Genomic DNA, 16,603 nt, shown 5'->3' with positions numbered 1-16,603 from the left:
TTGTTTCAAAAGAAGGAACATGAATAAGCATGCCTTGTTTTGGTAAGCTAAGTGTATTTACAATGAAAATGCAAATCGGGAGCAGCTCCCATTGAAGCAGAACAGTCCGTAGCAATGAAAAATAAGCTTCAAGTCATCATTTTATTTCTGTACATCAAAAGATAAGGTTCTGTCGTGTACATCAAACAATAGCTTGAATAGCACGAAACAAGTTCATTACCAATAGTGTCTCCATCAAATATGATGTTATTTCTATGATTACAAATGCTGCAACATCCTACGATGAGGTGCATGTTGCTTCCGATATTGTACTCCCTCCACCAAATACAAGTCTTTTTAGATATTACAAGAAGTTACTACATACGAAACAAAATGAGTGAATCTATACTCTAAAATATATCTAGATGCATCCTTCATATGTTGTAGTCCACTTGAAATGTCTAAAAAAGACTTATATTTAGAAATGGAGGGAGTACATCAAGTATGTCGAGAGTGGCCCCTCTCCTAGTTGAACCTCTAATCTTCTAATAAAGAGAAGTGAGGGGAAACCATACATAACTGGATGAACCTGTGCACCCATGACACATTTTGAACTCTGAACAATCGTACTCGTAAACTATCCTTAATAATAAACAAAAGAGAAGGTCAACTCGGATCCACTTGGACGCTCCCCCTCGCTGTCGCTGTCCTCTGAAGAAGAGAAGAGAAGAGGACGCAACAGACCAGCTGTTTGTGCCAGCGGGGCGGGGCGGGGCACCTCCGCCGGTGCCGCCTCGTGCCACGCTCGCCCCGGCCATCGTCGGCGTTGCTCGAGATCCTCTCCGGCCGTCTCCGGCCGTCCGCCCGACCTGGACGCCAGGTTCCTCCTGTTGCACCTGCTGCTGTACGCTATCTCGATCGCCACAAACCGGCTAGACTCGACCCAGACCCAGCGGCAGCGGCAGCGCGAGACGATGAGCTCCACTTCAGCGCACGCCTCCGCCGCGGTCGACGACCTCGCCCTGACCCGCATCGCGGGCACCAGGGTAAGGACCTCTCTGCCCGCCATCGTCGGCCCCAACGGCGCCCGCCACCTTCCAAGAAGACCAGCACGTACTACATGGTATCATCATGTGCCACTCCACTCCAAGCTCACGCTCCCATGGCCATGCATGTACACCGTACCCACCGAGCAAGCCAAACTAAGCTCACCCAAGCCCAATCATCCACGCTTCACTGAGCTTCAGCCAACGCAAACGATAAAGCTAGCAACCACGAAGCTCATCGTCTTCCATCCATGCATCCGGCAGGTGAAGCACCCCCTTCACTAGGCTAAACTAGCTAGCAACCATCCAGGAAGACGACGAGCTAGCGAGCGAATAAATGAAGAGCGGAGGAGTAGAAAGCAGCAGGTGCGAGGCATCAACTACCACATCACTGTCTCTGCCCGGCCTCAACCGCTCAAGATATGGAGCAGGCCCGACGAGTCGACCTCCTCCTCGACGCCGCTGGCGACCCTGCTGCGCCTACACCTCCGCCGGTGAGCCGCAGCAGCCTAGTGCTCCGCAACGTGAGCTGACGCGCGCGCCCCCGGCGAGCTGCTCGCCATCGTCGGCGCCGGCAAGTCCACGCTGCTCGAGATCCTCTCCGCCCACCTTGAGCCCAGCTCCTCTCCTCCTACTGAACTCCGCGTCAATGGCTCGCCTGTGGACGCCGCGGCCCTGCGCGGACTCTGCGGCTACGTCACCCAGCGCGACATCCTCTTCCCGGTTCCCGCTGCTCACGGTGCGCGAGACGCTCCACTTCAGCGCGCGCCACGGTTGACGCGCTCGTCGACGACCTTGTGCTCGCCCCGCGTCGCCGATGCCAGGGTCAAGGACCTCTCCGGCGGCGAGCGCCGGCGCTTGTCCATCGGCGTCGAGGCCGTGCGCGACCCCGCCGTGCTGGTGCTCGGGCCTCGACAGTGCGTCCGCGCTCAAGATCGTGGGCGCGCTCCGGGCCATGGCCGAGACGCCACCAGCCCGGCGCGCGCATCGTCAAGATGTTCGATGCGTGCTCCTGCTCGCCGCCAGCTCTGTGCTCCACCACGGCTCCGTCGACGCGCTCCACTCGCTGCTCGCCGGCGCCGGCCTCCGCTTGCCCCCGCATGTGGACGCCGTCGAGTTCGCCATGGACTCCGTGGTCCAGCACTCCAGCTCCGCCTCCACCTGCACCCTCCAGCAGCAGCAGCAGCGCGACCGCCGTTACACGCTGCAGTAGCTCTTCCAGCAGCACAAGCTCCAGGCCCAGGCCGACGGCGTGGATTTCAGTGATGCGATCCTTCGCTGTCCTAACAGTGAATTCGGCATTCTCGACCATGTGTGTCGCCAATGGATATTGGGACATTGTCTCTCAATTAAGTAGAACGTCATAGATAGAAAGCAGATCATGTGTTCACCTGGATTTCTGCAGCCAGAATTTTATTCTGTTTCTAATTTAGGTGGTGATTTTCAAGCTATAAAATTGTTAGTGAAACTCTTTTTTATTAAATGCTACTTAAGTTTGATGATTACCTATGGAAAATATGGCTGATGATTATTTCTGAACCTGCACTTTGAATTGCTGGCATGGTCTTACACGAATTGTATGGTTTTGTAGTACAAGTCACAAATTTGACAGATACTCTAAATACTATATATGCCACAAATTTGTAGACTATACTCGTACTAATTAAATAACAGCTCATGCATGAAAAGAAAATAACATCTCAGCATTGTTATACTGTCATCATACAAGTTTCACGCATAGATACCAACTGCCTAAAATTGTTTGCCACAACTGAATTTGAACGGCATGCATATATATATATATATATATATATATATATATATATATATATATATATATATATATAGAGAGAGAGAGAGAGAGAGAGAGCATTTGCCCATCAAACATTCTTCTATTCAGAAAGCTAGCTGTATGAATGTCTTATGACCGATCTTTATGATCAAATCAACAGCTGATCTGTTACTTTAGAAACCAGAAGGCTAAACTTTTCTCTCTGCTATGAAATTAACCAGGTCGGATATTGAAATACAAGACAAGACCTATTAACCAGCAGACTAAACACTCTATGTGCCTTCCATTCAGCTCATTTTATAATTTATATACAAGTCATTTTGGGGGCTTGGGTTCAACCAATCACTCATACAGCAAGCGAAAGTAGAGTTTTCATTTGTTTTCCAAGCCACCAAAACGCTATAACGAACAATCTGTCAGAACTCACCTGTATGGCTACAACTCAGCAAGACACAAGGACACCTACTGGGTCTGGGTATCATAGCAAAAGTAAGCGAAGCAGGATTCGACACACTGCAACTTTCAGCGGTGGATACAACGTCGACCTTTCTTACAAAATTTAGATTTCCGCACATAAGAGAGCACAAATTAACAGAGTCTGCACATTTGCTTTCCATGGACAGACCATTGCCATCACTGAGATGACCTTTCCTCTCGATTCACTTCACATGATATCTTTCTCTGTTTTGTTGCATAATGTGTGTTCATGTCAGCCATAAAGCACCCTCTGCTTACCTTTTTTGGCTAAGTTTCTTAAATTTATTCCAACATATTGTTGAGTTGCCCTGCGATCATCAACATATAAATGCTGACGGTAGCACATTCTTCATTATATTTAACAACATTTTCCCACATGTTTACTGCAGAGTCCAGGCTCGAGAGAATTTGGAAACTCGGTATTTAAATCTGTGAGTAAGTTGATAACCCAATTCAAGAAATCGGTGATTCACATAAGTGGTTCTTTAGTTGATTGGCTTCTCTAGGAAAAAAAAACTGAAAAGAAAGACAAAGCGTCTCTGTGATGTGCCTTTTCCAGTTTCAGTTTTTTATATAGGACTGTGATATTTGGTACATGTGTGCTATATAAGCAAAATTGTCACACTTCTACTTCTTTCACTTTAAAGTACCACACGACCCCCCTTCTTTCGATCCCACAGGCTCGCCCGAGAAACCTGCTTCTCCTGCACATCTCGTGCGTCCACCCCCGAGAAACTGTCACTTCTTCACGTCTACCACATGATAAAAAAATATTGTGCATGTGGGATTCGAACCCACACCTCCTTGGCACCAAAGCACACCACCACAACCAACTCACCCTTAGGTGTTTGTTGGTTAAACTAAAGAAACTAATCATTTTGACCCCTTTTCTTTCCAATTGTGTTGCTACAAAAAAGTACAGAAAATTACCACGATTTCCCCTCAGGACAAAGTCACCATGGTATTCGCATGCAAGTTATCAAGCCTGTGTTGTGTAAGTTACCGTGCTATTTACATAGAACTTACCAGGTACTATGTTTCAACAACTACACCCCTTTCAAAGTTACCACTATGTTTGTACACAAGTTATAAGGTCTTCGATGTGTAAAATACCATGGTACTTACACATAAGTTATTAGGATATGTGTACATCAACCTCGCCCTGGTCAAAGTTACCATGGGGAATTGTACATGAGTTATCGGGTCTACAGTTCATATATTATCATGGTACTTACACCTAAAAACCTGGGTGTGTTTCGGTAACTTTTTCCATAGGTCAAAAACTACCATGATGTTTCTGCGTAACTTATCACGCCTATAGCGGGTCAAAGTGGGCCGTTTTTCTTGGCCAACCCACGAGCACGTGTGCCCCTCATGACACTAAACATTATGTGGCTTTTCCGTGGCACATATGTGGTGTGTTCATCTAAGAGGCCCCGCGAAGCGAATGTATGTTTTTAACAACTTGTTTTCCTTTGATAAAAAGTTACCATCATGTTTATATTGTAAGTTATTGGTTATGCGGTGCTTATATTATCATGTTATTCACACAAAAAATATAGGGAATGTTTTGAACAACTTTTTCCCGGGACAAAAGGTTATCATGGTGGTTCTAGGTAACCTATCAAGCCCGCAGTGCTTAAAATATCGTGCTATTTACACAAAATTTATCAGGGGTATGTTTCAGCAAAAATTTCCCCCCCCACGGGTCAAAAACTTACAATGGTGTTTAGTTATCGCGGTGCATATGTTTTCATGCTATTTACACATAAAAATACCAGGGGAGGGATGTATAGTACCGTGCTATTTACCGGAGTATCTTTTTCAAAAAAAATTCCTTATGGTCAAAGTTACCATGGTGTTTCTACCTCAGTTATCATATGTGCGTTGTGTATATTACCATCTATTTACATATAAATTATTTGGTATTTTTTCACATTTTTCTTCCCCAATGGTTAAAGTTATCATAATGTTTGTATCTAAATAATCAGGTCTATGGTGTGAATGTTATCGTGTTATTTACAGAAATTACTGAGGGCCGGGGTTCAACAAATTTCTTCCCAATGATCAAAGTTACCACGATGCTTTCACCAAAGTTATCACGCCTTCAATGCTTATGACCGTGCTACTCACACATAATGTACCACGTGGTATACAAAACTTATCATGTTGGTGGTGCGTCATTTATCATGGTGGTGATGGAGAATTTACCACGGGAAAAGTTTATGTGCCAGATTTGATAAGTGAAGCAAAAGTTTTCCGGTGCTAAAATATTAAATACAAAACATGTCAAAAACAGTATTTTCCTTAGCTTATTCAACAATGAGTGTCATAGGCAAGGTGGTTAGCTCTCTTTGTTGATTACCTGCAGATCCGAGATCAAATCTCAATCCAAGCATTATTTTTGCCCATAAATAGGGAAGGCGCGTGGGGCCGTAACTGATGATTGAAAGGAAGGAGATCGGGAGGGCAGCCGGAACTGACGGTGCTGGATGCGTCTGGCAGTTTTGCAATCTGCCACACGATTGCCACTTACATATTTCGTTTTATATATTTAGGTGCTGCACTTTTTTTGTACTGATGATAAATTCTTTTAAGATGAACGCACACCTTTGATAACAGGGTTCATGAAGGAGCGTTTTATACAAGGCACTAGCTCATCTATCCAGAATAATTTTCGCTCGAAGAACAGCTATGGATCCATTGGTTCCTCAACTGTAAAACTTTCCTAAGTTTAGATACACCACTTGGAAAAATGGATTGGTTTAAAAACTTTGATTTCAGGTCAGGTTACTATAAATACTGTTTCCATTGCAGTCTTATTACAATGCACAGATTGTCGATTTAGGTGATAATTTGCAAGGTTCCAGGATTATGACATTTGCGTCTACCTGTTACTCATGTGAAAATCTATCATTAACCATTCTTTGTCGTACTATGATTTCTAAGAAATGGGGCAGATGATGCTACTTTGTAATGTGCCAGACAAAAAATTAACATAAGGAGTCCTATGATGTCAGGACAAGATAATCGTGTTCTCTATCAAATCCAGCGAGAGAAATTATACGAGTTCTCTCTGATTGTGGTAACATTAATTTTAGTAATTGGTAATACGAGAGTTACTGGTAGGTGAAGGATAGTAACAAATAAATAAATTGGATAAATCAAAAGCGATAAAACGTTGGGAAGCCGTATCTTGGCCGTCAGATCACATTGCATTTTTGTTCAAATGTATTAGTTGTGTATCTAGTATATCTGGAACGTTCATGTCTTGCCCAGTGGAAATCATTGTAGATTGCATTTTTTGTTCAAATGTATTAGTTGTGTATCTAGTATATCTGGAACGTTCATGTCTTGCCCAATGGAAATCATTGTAGATTGCATTTTTTGTTCAAATGTATTAGTTGTGTATCTAGTATATCTGGAACGTTCATGTCTTGCCCAGTGGAAATCATTGTAGATTGCATTTTTTGTTCAAATGTATTAGTTGTGTATCTAGTATATCTGGAACGTTCATGTCTTGCCCAATGGAAATCATTGTAGATTGCATTTTTTGTTCAAATGTATTAGTTGTGTATCTAGTATATCTGGAACGTTCATGTCTTGCCCGGTGGAAATCGTTGTAGATTGCATTTCTTTTCTTCAAAAGCTGCTTATGTGCACTTTACTTTGTGCTTCAGAAACAGCTATGCATATAAAGGCTTTTGCTCAGTCAAATCTGAGTAACAACATAAATGGACTTCCACACGACTAGCTCGAACAAAATACCACTGCCATCCGTTCTTTTACTTCAAACCAGAAAACATCCTACATGCACACGCAGGTTCCAACATGGGTGCGGCAGGTTGTTTTCGACATGCTTCGGCATGTAAATCAACATGAACTCTGCCAGTGCGGACGCCCTGTTTTGCTGGTGATTTGTTCTTTCTCTCTAACCACCACAAAAGGTTGCAAGAATTACAGTAGTTATCTCATGGCGTAGGGGGCAAAGAGGCCTTTGAACTCATCAGACATGTATCTCCACCACTAAGCTTCCTAACATTGTAAAACATAAGATTAGTAAAATGAAGTAGGAAGCCGTTGAAACAAATTATCAGATTTAAATATATTTTTTCCTGCAAAATAAAAGATTTAATGCACCAAGTCAGGTCGTTGATGGCTCATAACAAAATCTTGTACAACACAATCTGTTTATGGTCCTAACTCTAGTTGAAGTCCTTTTTTAATTTCTTACTAGCTAAGTGTCGTGCGTTGCCACGGACTAACAAATATATATATACAAAAAGAAAATTCATGTGACATGAGAGTCAAAGGCCATTTTTATGGGATGATATCTCATGGTCATGATCTAGTAGGTACATACATCTCGTCATTGTCTTTCTTCCACACTGCATGTCTGAGCTATCACGCGACACTCGACTTCCTTCTCCCATCATGCATGCTTTTATCTCCTATTTCTCCTACCTCTATCTTGCACGACAGTACCAAGTTTCTTGTCCAACTATCATAATTTTCTCCGGTAGGGCACCCTCTTAGATTATTACTTTGTACATGTTGCAAATAAGATCAACGAAAATGGATACTAAATTTCTGATGAGAAATGAGAATTCAGGGCAATATCTTCCCAAGAAAATAATAATTCCAAGACAATCTTTTTATACCTTCTGTCAACATTGGGACACACATTCCACACAATAAGCATGCAATGATGTTGATACTTGATTAATTGTCAATATATGTCTACAGTAAAGATAACTTTACTCAAAACATGTTTTTCTAAGAAGGAAGGATCATTTATATTAAAAAAAATAAAGGTTTGGGTTCATCCCACCAATGTTTCTCTTGTGCAACTCATCTCCGCACCTGCTCATGAGATTGGCTTGTCTCGAGCACACCACTCCCACACACCCTCACAAGAGCGGCACAACCAATCTCTGAGTGCCAGTGACACACATGCATGAAGCGCTCACTCCAAGCCTGACTATACACATTCCCATTGTAGCCGAATTCAAAGAGAATCAACGGGGCATCATCCACTGCTTTCTCAGGGTCCTATTCATCATGAAATCATAGACCAAGATATTCCTCCCATCCATTTTTTTGGGAAAGGATTTTTCTCGATGTTCCTCTCATCTTCATGGTAGTAATAACCTAAAAACGCCACCAGTCAACTCCGAAGAACATGCAACATTGTGAGAATCAAAGTCATGGTCAGTCAACTCCATCAAGAATTTCAAATTATGTGCTATCCAATACGTACTTGTTATTGATGGAACGACCACATGGATAGCTCCTACAATCTTCATGCAGGTTGCACAAAATTACACCATAAGAGGTTTCAAACCTTCAATGGGCCACCCTTGGCCATCCAGCCGGTGGTTTTCCATCCTTCCTTACGCCTGACGTCTTGTGGAACCAGGCGCATCCCAGATCCACCGCCTAGGGGAAAAATAGAGTAGGCGGTGGCGCGGAGGAGGAGGCGGTGGTTTTCTATGTCACTGGTGTTTGTGTAGTTGTGCGTTGGAACTTCACAACGTGGGGAGGACGAGGAAATGGGAGAGCAGATTGTCGATGGTGGCATGGGAAAAAGAACGCGGTCTGGGGAGGGGGTTGGTGGCTAGAACTTTGGAAAGGAAGGAAACCTGATTGTGTTTCCCTTTATTTTGTATATGGAAGTTATCGTATGGTTCATGTATGGCAACAAGTCCTATAAAAGAGAACCAAGGATTGATTGATGATTGTGTTTTATTTCATATGGAAACCGATCTGTCGGGCTACATGTAAGTGCATTGTGACTAAGGAAGGATCAATAGATTGAATTAGATTAGAAAAAAAACCAGCAGGAGGATGGAGTTATTAATTAAGAAAAAAGTCAGTAGTGGGAGGTAGGATGAAATAAAACCGGACGAAAATAAAACCGGAGTACCAGGCTACCAACTGCTTCATTAGGAGTAGAGATTTGGTGTGCAAGACGATAGATCACTGTTTGTTTCTTGGAATAGTTCACCCGTTGCATGGAAAGTGGAGCTTTCCAATCTCAATGTATTAAAAAAAACATTTGTTTGCGTTGGCATTTGCTGATTGCGAACAGTTCAACCTCACTATCCTGTGTTTGGTGTTTGTGATGAACCGAGCAAGCAACATCACAGATGGGGCAACTAAAGCCTTAGTCAGTTAAACCTCTCCTGGAGGGGATTTAAGAGGTTTGGAGGGGATTGAGTGAGGTTTTGACTTGTATAGAATTTAATCCACTTCAATCCCCATTTTATAGCCCTAAAGTATATTCTGTTTGCAACAAACCGAGGAAACAGAACGCAGTTGGCGCGACCATCGTCTGATTTCAAAAAACTAACTAAGAAAGAGAATTCAGCTTACCGACTACAGCATATCTACCCATTCATCCACAAACACCTCAAACATTGACCATACTAAAAGTGAGATTCCAACGGAAGCAAAATGATAGCTCAAATAAACAAACAGCTACTGCAATCTACTCCTTACCAGTATGCTGCACTACTCCAGCACTTCAAAAAGCAAAACAAGGGAAATAAGCACTTACTTTTCAACCCCGATTTTATCATAAACAAAAAGCATTTTGTTCCATCACATTCGGATAACAAGACATATAAACGAGTGAAGTGGCATAGCATAGTAGTTAACATCTCAGCGTAAGTGGCATCTCAGCACAAGTGGCATAGCATAGAGTCGTTAACATCTCAGCATAAGTGGCACATAGCTTATAAGGTGACGGACGTTATACAGACCACAACAGGAGTTCGAAAATCAAGAGGAATGTTCGCTAGGCACATGGAAGATCATTTAACTTGCAGCAAAGACTAAGCAAAATGAGACGAGAACCTTCACCTGAAAAGTGAATCAAAATACATTTTAGGAAAGAGAAATATATTAAGGATTATAATTATTTGCAGCAAGCCATTCAAAAGTTATGACAGTTAACTGTACAAATAAAAAGAATAATTTAAAACATGAAAGGTCATTCATCAGAACATTACAAGAGCTTATAAACAAACAGATACTGCAATCTACTCCTTACCAGTTAACTGTACAAAAAAGGGCAATTAGGATAAAGAAATACAATATTTACTGGCAGCACAGGGAATATTCCAGCTAAAGTACTTCACAATGGTAAAAGATGTAATTAAGAAATACAATGTAGTAAATTATTAGGTAACCTTGGAAAGACAAGTTACTATAATGCAACCATGTTCAAGAGCACAAAGAGATAGCACTTCACAACTACCAGCTAAAGAAAGACAAGTTTCTACAATGCAACCATGTTCAACAGCACAAAGAGATAGCACTTCACAACTACCAGCTAAAGAAATACAATATTTACTGGCAGCTGGAAATGTAGAAGCCTAGATGATTCCAGCTAAAGTACTTCACAATGGTAAAAGATGTAATTAAGAAATACAATGTTGTTAATTATTAGGTAACCTCAGAAAGACAATGCAACCATGTTCAAGAGCACAAAGATATAGCACTTCACAACTACCAGCTAAATTCAGCCACTCACAAAAAGAGAGGGGCATATTGTGACACTAGCTTCTATTCCATAGATGATGACAAATAGCACATCATAACTCAAAGCAGATAATGAGACAACAGCATTCGATCTACAACAGGCCCTGATGATCCAAACATGAAGGATAGCATACAAAATGCAAACACATGCTGCTTCACAAGGTAATCAAATTAAACACTTCTATCAGTAAACTAACCTGAGCAAAAAAAGTGGGTTTCCAACCTTCAGTCCTCAAACTGCTGAACGGCCAATGCTCCCATCGCATTAAGACTGAAAATCAACCAACTGAAGATGAGAAACACAGGTGCAACAAAAAACATCAGCGGTATATACAAAAATCAAATGTATGAATCATACAGCTCCTGCTCAATTTCTGTCAGGGGATAGACAATTGTTGCGTTGCCATAGGTGCCCAGCTTCTGTATAAGACGGCGCCACTTCAGCTGGCGCTTGGTGCAGGCCTTAGGCATGACCTCGTAGAACGGTACTGAAATTTAACACAGGCAAAAAAGTCAGTTTAGTTGCATCTTTCAAAAGTAGACAAGAATGAAGCACAATTAACCTTCTGAGGCCATGACGATCCCATCAGCGGTAACTTCACGGATCTCGATGGGTCTTGTTGTGCGGGTGTGCGCAGGCCTGTCTGAGGGAAGGTCCCTCTGACTGCAGAATCACAATATTGAGCAAATGCAGTGATGACTGTTAATATGAGAAATTGAGTCGCGATTACATACCCACGTGGGAGCTGTTTCCCACGAGCCATCACCTGCAAATTTAAGGAAAGGGCCTGTTACAATAATGACATTTGTACCAATACTAAGAACAAATTACAGACCGCATCACAAAGAATTATAGGAGTTAAACAGGTACTCTATCATGGTCTGGATCTATTTAATGGGTCAACTAATATATCTTAACAAACAGAACCCACATCTAAACAGTGGAAGGGGGGTGTACCGATCTATTGTAAAGCTTTGTACATATCACGGACGAACAAATTAAGTCAGGGCAACGAACAGCGAAAAGGAACGACCTATAAAACTTTGTACGGGCGAGGCGAATTGATAGATAAACTAGAGTAACAAAACAAGGTCAAAGTAAAAGCTACTTCACACTTGCAAACAAGAAGGCATGTTGAGACAAACATATGTACGATCTTTTGTCAACTCTAAGCTGCGCAAGTGCAAAACTGAAACTAAATCAGGTATAATGACCTGTCTGGTGAAATGAACTGGCACAAACTAACAGTACTATGGACTAAATCAGAGGGCAATCAGATTAAGCCAAACAAGATGCCAAAAGTCAACAGTAGTGGACACATAAAATGCAAGTATTGCTCAAAAACAAGCATATACACAGGGCATGTACGATGCTTTTGAGAAGAACAGACCTAAAAGATGACACAAAAACAGTAACCAATCGCTGACAAACAAATTATATTAATCTACAAGCTCTGTCTACAAATCATGACACATGTAAAATGAAATGCAACAAGCTATCTATGACACATCAAACAGCAGGAACTGACAGATCTCACCACGGATAAAATATAGCCCATGAATCAACAGATAGATTTGTGCATAGAAGGAACAGCCTGCAGGATTCTGAACACTGAATTCCACCCCAAAGATTACCTCCCTTATATAAACCTACAATACGAGCTATGGTACTGAGCCGTACGCTTGTTCCCCTCACCTCCCCTTATACAAACAAAACCCACATCTAAACAGTTGAAGGGGGGGTGTACCGATCAGATCTAAACAACACCAAGCAGATCAAGCACGCACATATGACAGACGGGGTAGAACCACGGCGGAGATCACGGGAGGGGGACGAAGGTCTCACCTCACGGTCTTCTCGTCGGCGGTGGCGAGAGGGGAGAGAGGCCGGCGGATCGATCCAATCGCACCTGCAGATCACAAACCAACGGAAAATCAGATGCAGATGAACACCGATTCGAGGAACTGGAGGAATTTTGGGGGGAGAGAGGGGCGGGGATCCAGATCCCAGACCCGTCGAGGCGAAGGATCCAGGCTCGGGGCGAGCGCTGCGGCGGCGGGGTGGGAGGACGGGAGGGGGAATGGGCGTACGGCGCGCCTATTTGTAGGGCCGCGCAACCCTAACGGCGTTCCAGCCGTCGGGACGGTGTGGGTTACGTTCCGGTGGGTTGGAACGGCGGCCAGCGGGCTTAACGGGGGGAACGGGGCGCTGAGAGGAACGGCGGCCAGCGTTCCGTTCCGGTGGGTCCATTCCAGCCGGGTCGGACGCGGCATGGATCCAATGGGCGCGGGTTGGGTTTGGGTGGATCCGTCCCTTGTTCGTCGCTGCAAAAAGGACAGAAAATTACAAGTGCTTCAACAACAAACAACTTGCTCCCAAATTCTTCTCCCTCCCTTGTACCGGTGAAACCCAGCCAAGCCATCCGTCTTTCTCTTCGCAAACAAGAGAGGAACCGGCCGGCTGGCCGGTTTCTCCGTTGTGGGCGCGAGAAAGATGGACTGGCGCCGTGGTGCTCAACACATGCCCAAGTACACAAGAACCTTGAACCGGATGAGAACCAAGAACTTGGCCTTGCTTTGACCCACGAGCAGAGCTTTGCATGGGAAGAGGAAGCAAGAACTTGCTTTGCTTTGGAGGGAGGAGGAAGAAGAACTACAGGGGTACGGAACCAAGGCTCAAGGTGGGGGCTGCGAGGGCAGCTTATATAGGATGGGAGAACCCGGTGGACACGCACCCATCACCACCAACCGCCCGTCCCTACAATCGCGGCTTTGATATGTGCATCTACCCTCTTTTTAGCAGGTAATTACCCTTTTTAAATAGCCAAGATTTTGACCCTTTCCTTGTGCATGGCGCATGCACCACTAAAATACTAGTACAGGAGTAGCGCCAAATTGAAAGCTTTCCATCTACAACACGTACTACTGCTAATAGAATACAACAGCAAAAATATTGACGTACTAGAATACAATTTGTGACAGCTACGTTGCTGGTGGGTGCTATGCATCATGCATGCTCGACCACATGGTTTGGCTACCCACAAAGCGTATTACAGGTGGGACCGGGTGATTTATTATGCGGGGCCTCGAGTGATGTGACACGCCGAGACGAGCACGCCACGCCAGCGATCCGCGAGGAATGCTTTCATTGGACGATCAGTGGTTCACTCTACCAGGCAGTGTGCTTTCTCGAAATCCAAAAGCAAATTTTTAGAAATATTGTTTTTCGCCTGTTTAAATTTTTTTCTCACGAGTTTGATGTTGGCTTCCTTGGTCATGCGTTCGGCGTGTTCAGTCGTTCGGAGATGGATGATCATGCTTTTGATGGCTCGGAAATCGTCCATCACGCTCGCCACACGACGGACGTGAAGAACCATACAAGCTATACGACCATGTAATGGTGAGAATATCTTGTCATGGTTCAATTCACTTTAATTTAGTGAGTTATATATCGACTCTACTTTGAATAAGTTACGGTCGGTTAGTTCACAATAGTGCCATGTGTAGTTTTTTGATGAACAAAGCGTATCACGGCAATAGGCAGATCCGACACTTCACAAAGTTTGTATTGACTCTCAAACAAGACCACAAAATGCCCAACCCCACAACCTCAACATAAGTCCGTCCTGTCCTGGTTTCAAAAAATACATATGTACAGTGGTAGCTTAAAAGAATTTGATTGGGTTATGTATACCAGCACTATGCATATTAAATAATGTAGGTAGTTTAGGCCAAAAATTGCCACGAGCATGGCCTTGCCTTCAAGCTTCGTGCTCAGGCCGTCATGCCATACTCAACGGTGTGAAGTGCTCAAGGCTCCACAAGACGCTCTTCAGTCCATTCCTCAAGGCATCATCGTCTCGTTGTAGTCTCGTTACCCTGGTGTCGACGACCATGTCCTGGTCTCGTTATCATATGTTTGTCGGTGGCAACCAGGCACAAAGCTTATGATCATTGCCTTACTCTAGCGACAATGTCTGAAGCTCGGTATCATCTTTTTGCCCGTGGTGACCATGCCCCAAGATTGTTATCGTTGCCTTGCCCGCGACGACCATGTGCCAAGCTTGTTATCCTTGCTTTGCCCGTGGCAATCATGTCCCGAGCTTATTTTGCTCGGTTCGTCATGGTGAAGATATTGTCGTCGGTCATTTCATTCCTCTATGGCGATCACTTTTGAATGTTTAGGATGGTTGATGGCTGCGGGTCAGCCCCTGGCCGTCCGGTGACCGGCGTTGAGGGCACTGTGGCGGACACAAGGTTAACGTTTTTTTTGAACATCAGTACAGACACAAGAGCTCATATACACGCGCATATATTCACTCCTATGAACGCACACACGCACATCATATCCTTGTGAGCATCTTCGAAATACTGAGCTGGCAATTATCTTGAGATTTACGAAGTCACCGTAGGCGCCTCGTCGTCGACGGGAACGTCTCCTCCCACTAAATGCGCATCGCCGAAAATCCTGAAATAAATCCAGAAATAAATGCGAGCAACATGATTTGAATCCTGATGGGTTAAAGATACCACAGTCCCTCTAACTATCCAACCATATGTTGGTTCGCCATATGGGGCTAACGTTGACAGTGTGTTTTATCTTTATGTGTATGACATGGCTTGTCATGAGCTCGTTGAAATAGTGGTCTACCGAGTGAATCGGAGATGAGGTTTGTTCTTGTTTTTCGGTTGGTTGAAGAGGAGGTTTGTTCGTGTTAAGAGAAGTTGTACAGTAGGAGAAATTTTTACACCGAGGACTCAGCCTACACGTAAGAGCGATACAGTCAAAGTGCATGCTTATATACGTGTGCGCCAAACCTGCACCGAGCTAGACATGCATGCATGCGCTGGTGTGCCGCAGCCGGGCCAACAGTGACACCCAGCTTTCGGAGGTTAGAGCATGGTCAGCCGTTGGCACACCAGGAGGCATAAAAATCGTCTCCTGGGGGCGAGCCGGTGATATAATCGGTTCTGGAGATGGTTGGACACTCAGCCGTCGTCCCAGGCGCCGATGTCCGCTCATATTTTGGCTTATTTTCAGTGAAAAATGGCTCGATATCGCCGCGAATCTATTTGGTGTGGTTTGGCGTGAATTCTCAACATAAATATTTTTTATCGCATAGTTCATTATAGAAAATCAATAGAAATTAAATAGTTCAATACAAATTATATAGTTTAACAAATAAAAACTCATATTTCATCACACGTCAAGCTAGGCGTCACCCTTGATCCTCCATAGGTGCTCCACCAGATCCTGCTGCAGTTGTTGATGCACATGTGGGTCTCGGATCTCCTGACACATATTGAGGTAGGCAGTCCAAGTTGCCGGTAGCTGGTGATCAACTTGGGCAAGAGGACCCTGCCTGTAGTATGGTTCAGTGTCAAACACTGGCTCTTCTTGCTCGCTCTCAATGATCATATTGTGCAAGATGACACAACAAGTCATGATCTCCCACATTTGATCTTTTGACCAGGTCTGAGCAGGGTACCGGACAACAACTAATCGAGATTGGAGCACACCAAATGTCCGCTCGACATCCTTCCTGCAAGACTCCTAAGCCTTGGCAAAGTGGGACTTCTTGCCTCCAGCTGGCACAACGTTTGAGATAGTCTTCACAAATGTCGACCATCTCAGATAGATGCCATCAGCTAGGTAGTACCCCTTGTTGTAGTGCCGTCCATTGACCTCGAAGTTCACCGGAGGAGAATGACCTTCAACAAGCTTGGCAAAGACAGGGGAGCACTGCAGGATGTTGATGTCATT

General features: G+C 44.0%; 1 protein-coding gene and 1 pseudogene across 4 annotated transcripts; both read right to left on the bottom strand.

The window, feature by feature from the left end:
- Positions 1-1,320: 1,320 nt before the first annotated feature.
- On the bottom strand, positions 1,321-2,337 carry LOC123129830 (uncharacterized; annotated as a pseudogene).
- Positions 2,338-9,837: 7,500 nt separating this feature from the next.
- LOC123129103 (uncharacterized) lies at positions 9,838-13,513 on the bottom strand. 4 transcript variants are annotated; one of them, XR_006463600.1, is made up of 8 exons: positions 13,241-13,513; positions 12,853-13,164; positions 12,686-12,749; positions 11,575-11,606; positions 11,403-11,503; positions 11,198-11,327; positions 11,037-11,110; positions 9,838-10,158 (listed from the first exon to the last, which is right to left on the bottom strand). XR_006463600.1 is itself a non-coding variant. In XM_044549259.1 (7 exons), the coding sequence occupies exons 3-6, from the start codon at positions 11,601-11,603 to the stop codon at positions 11,065-11,067; spliced, it is 306 nt and encodes a 101-aa protein (XP_044405194.1). In that variant the 5' UTR covers positions 11,604-11,606; positions 12,686-12,749; positions 12,853-13,505; the 3' UTR covers positions 9,838-10,158; positions 11,037-11,064. The 4 variants fall into 4 exon arrangements, 3 of the variants coding, with proteins under 3 accessions (XP_044405194.1, XP_044405193.1, XP_044405192.1); XM_044549259.1 differs by having other exon boundaries at positions 12,853-13,505; XM_044549258.1 differs by lacking the exons at positions 12,686-12,749; positions 12,853-13,164; positions 13,241-13,513 and adding an exon at positions 12,378-12,679 and having other exon boundaries at positions 11,198-11,331; positions 11,410-11,503.
- Positions 13,514-16,603: the final 3,090 nt, after the last annotated feature.

This window comes from Triticum aestivum, chromosome 6A (genome assembly GCF_018294505.1).
Source record: "Triticum aestivum cultivar Chinese Spring chromosome 6A, IWGSC CS RefSeq v2.1, whole genome shotgun sequence".
Lineage (NCBI taxonomy): Eukaryota > Viridiplantae > Streptophyta > Magnoliopsida > Poales > Poaceae > Triticum > Triticum aestivum.
The sequence above is the reverse complement of the archived record's forward strand: the minus strand, read 5'-3'. Positions and strand labels throughout refer to the sequence as shown.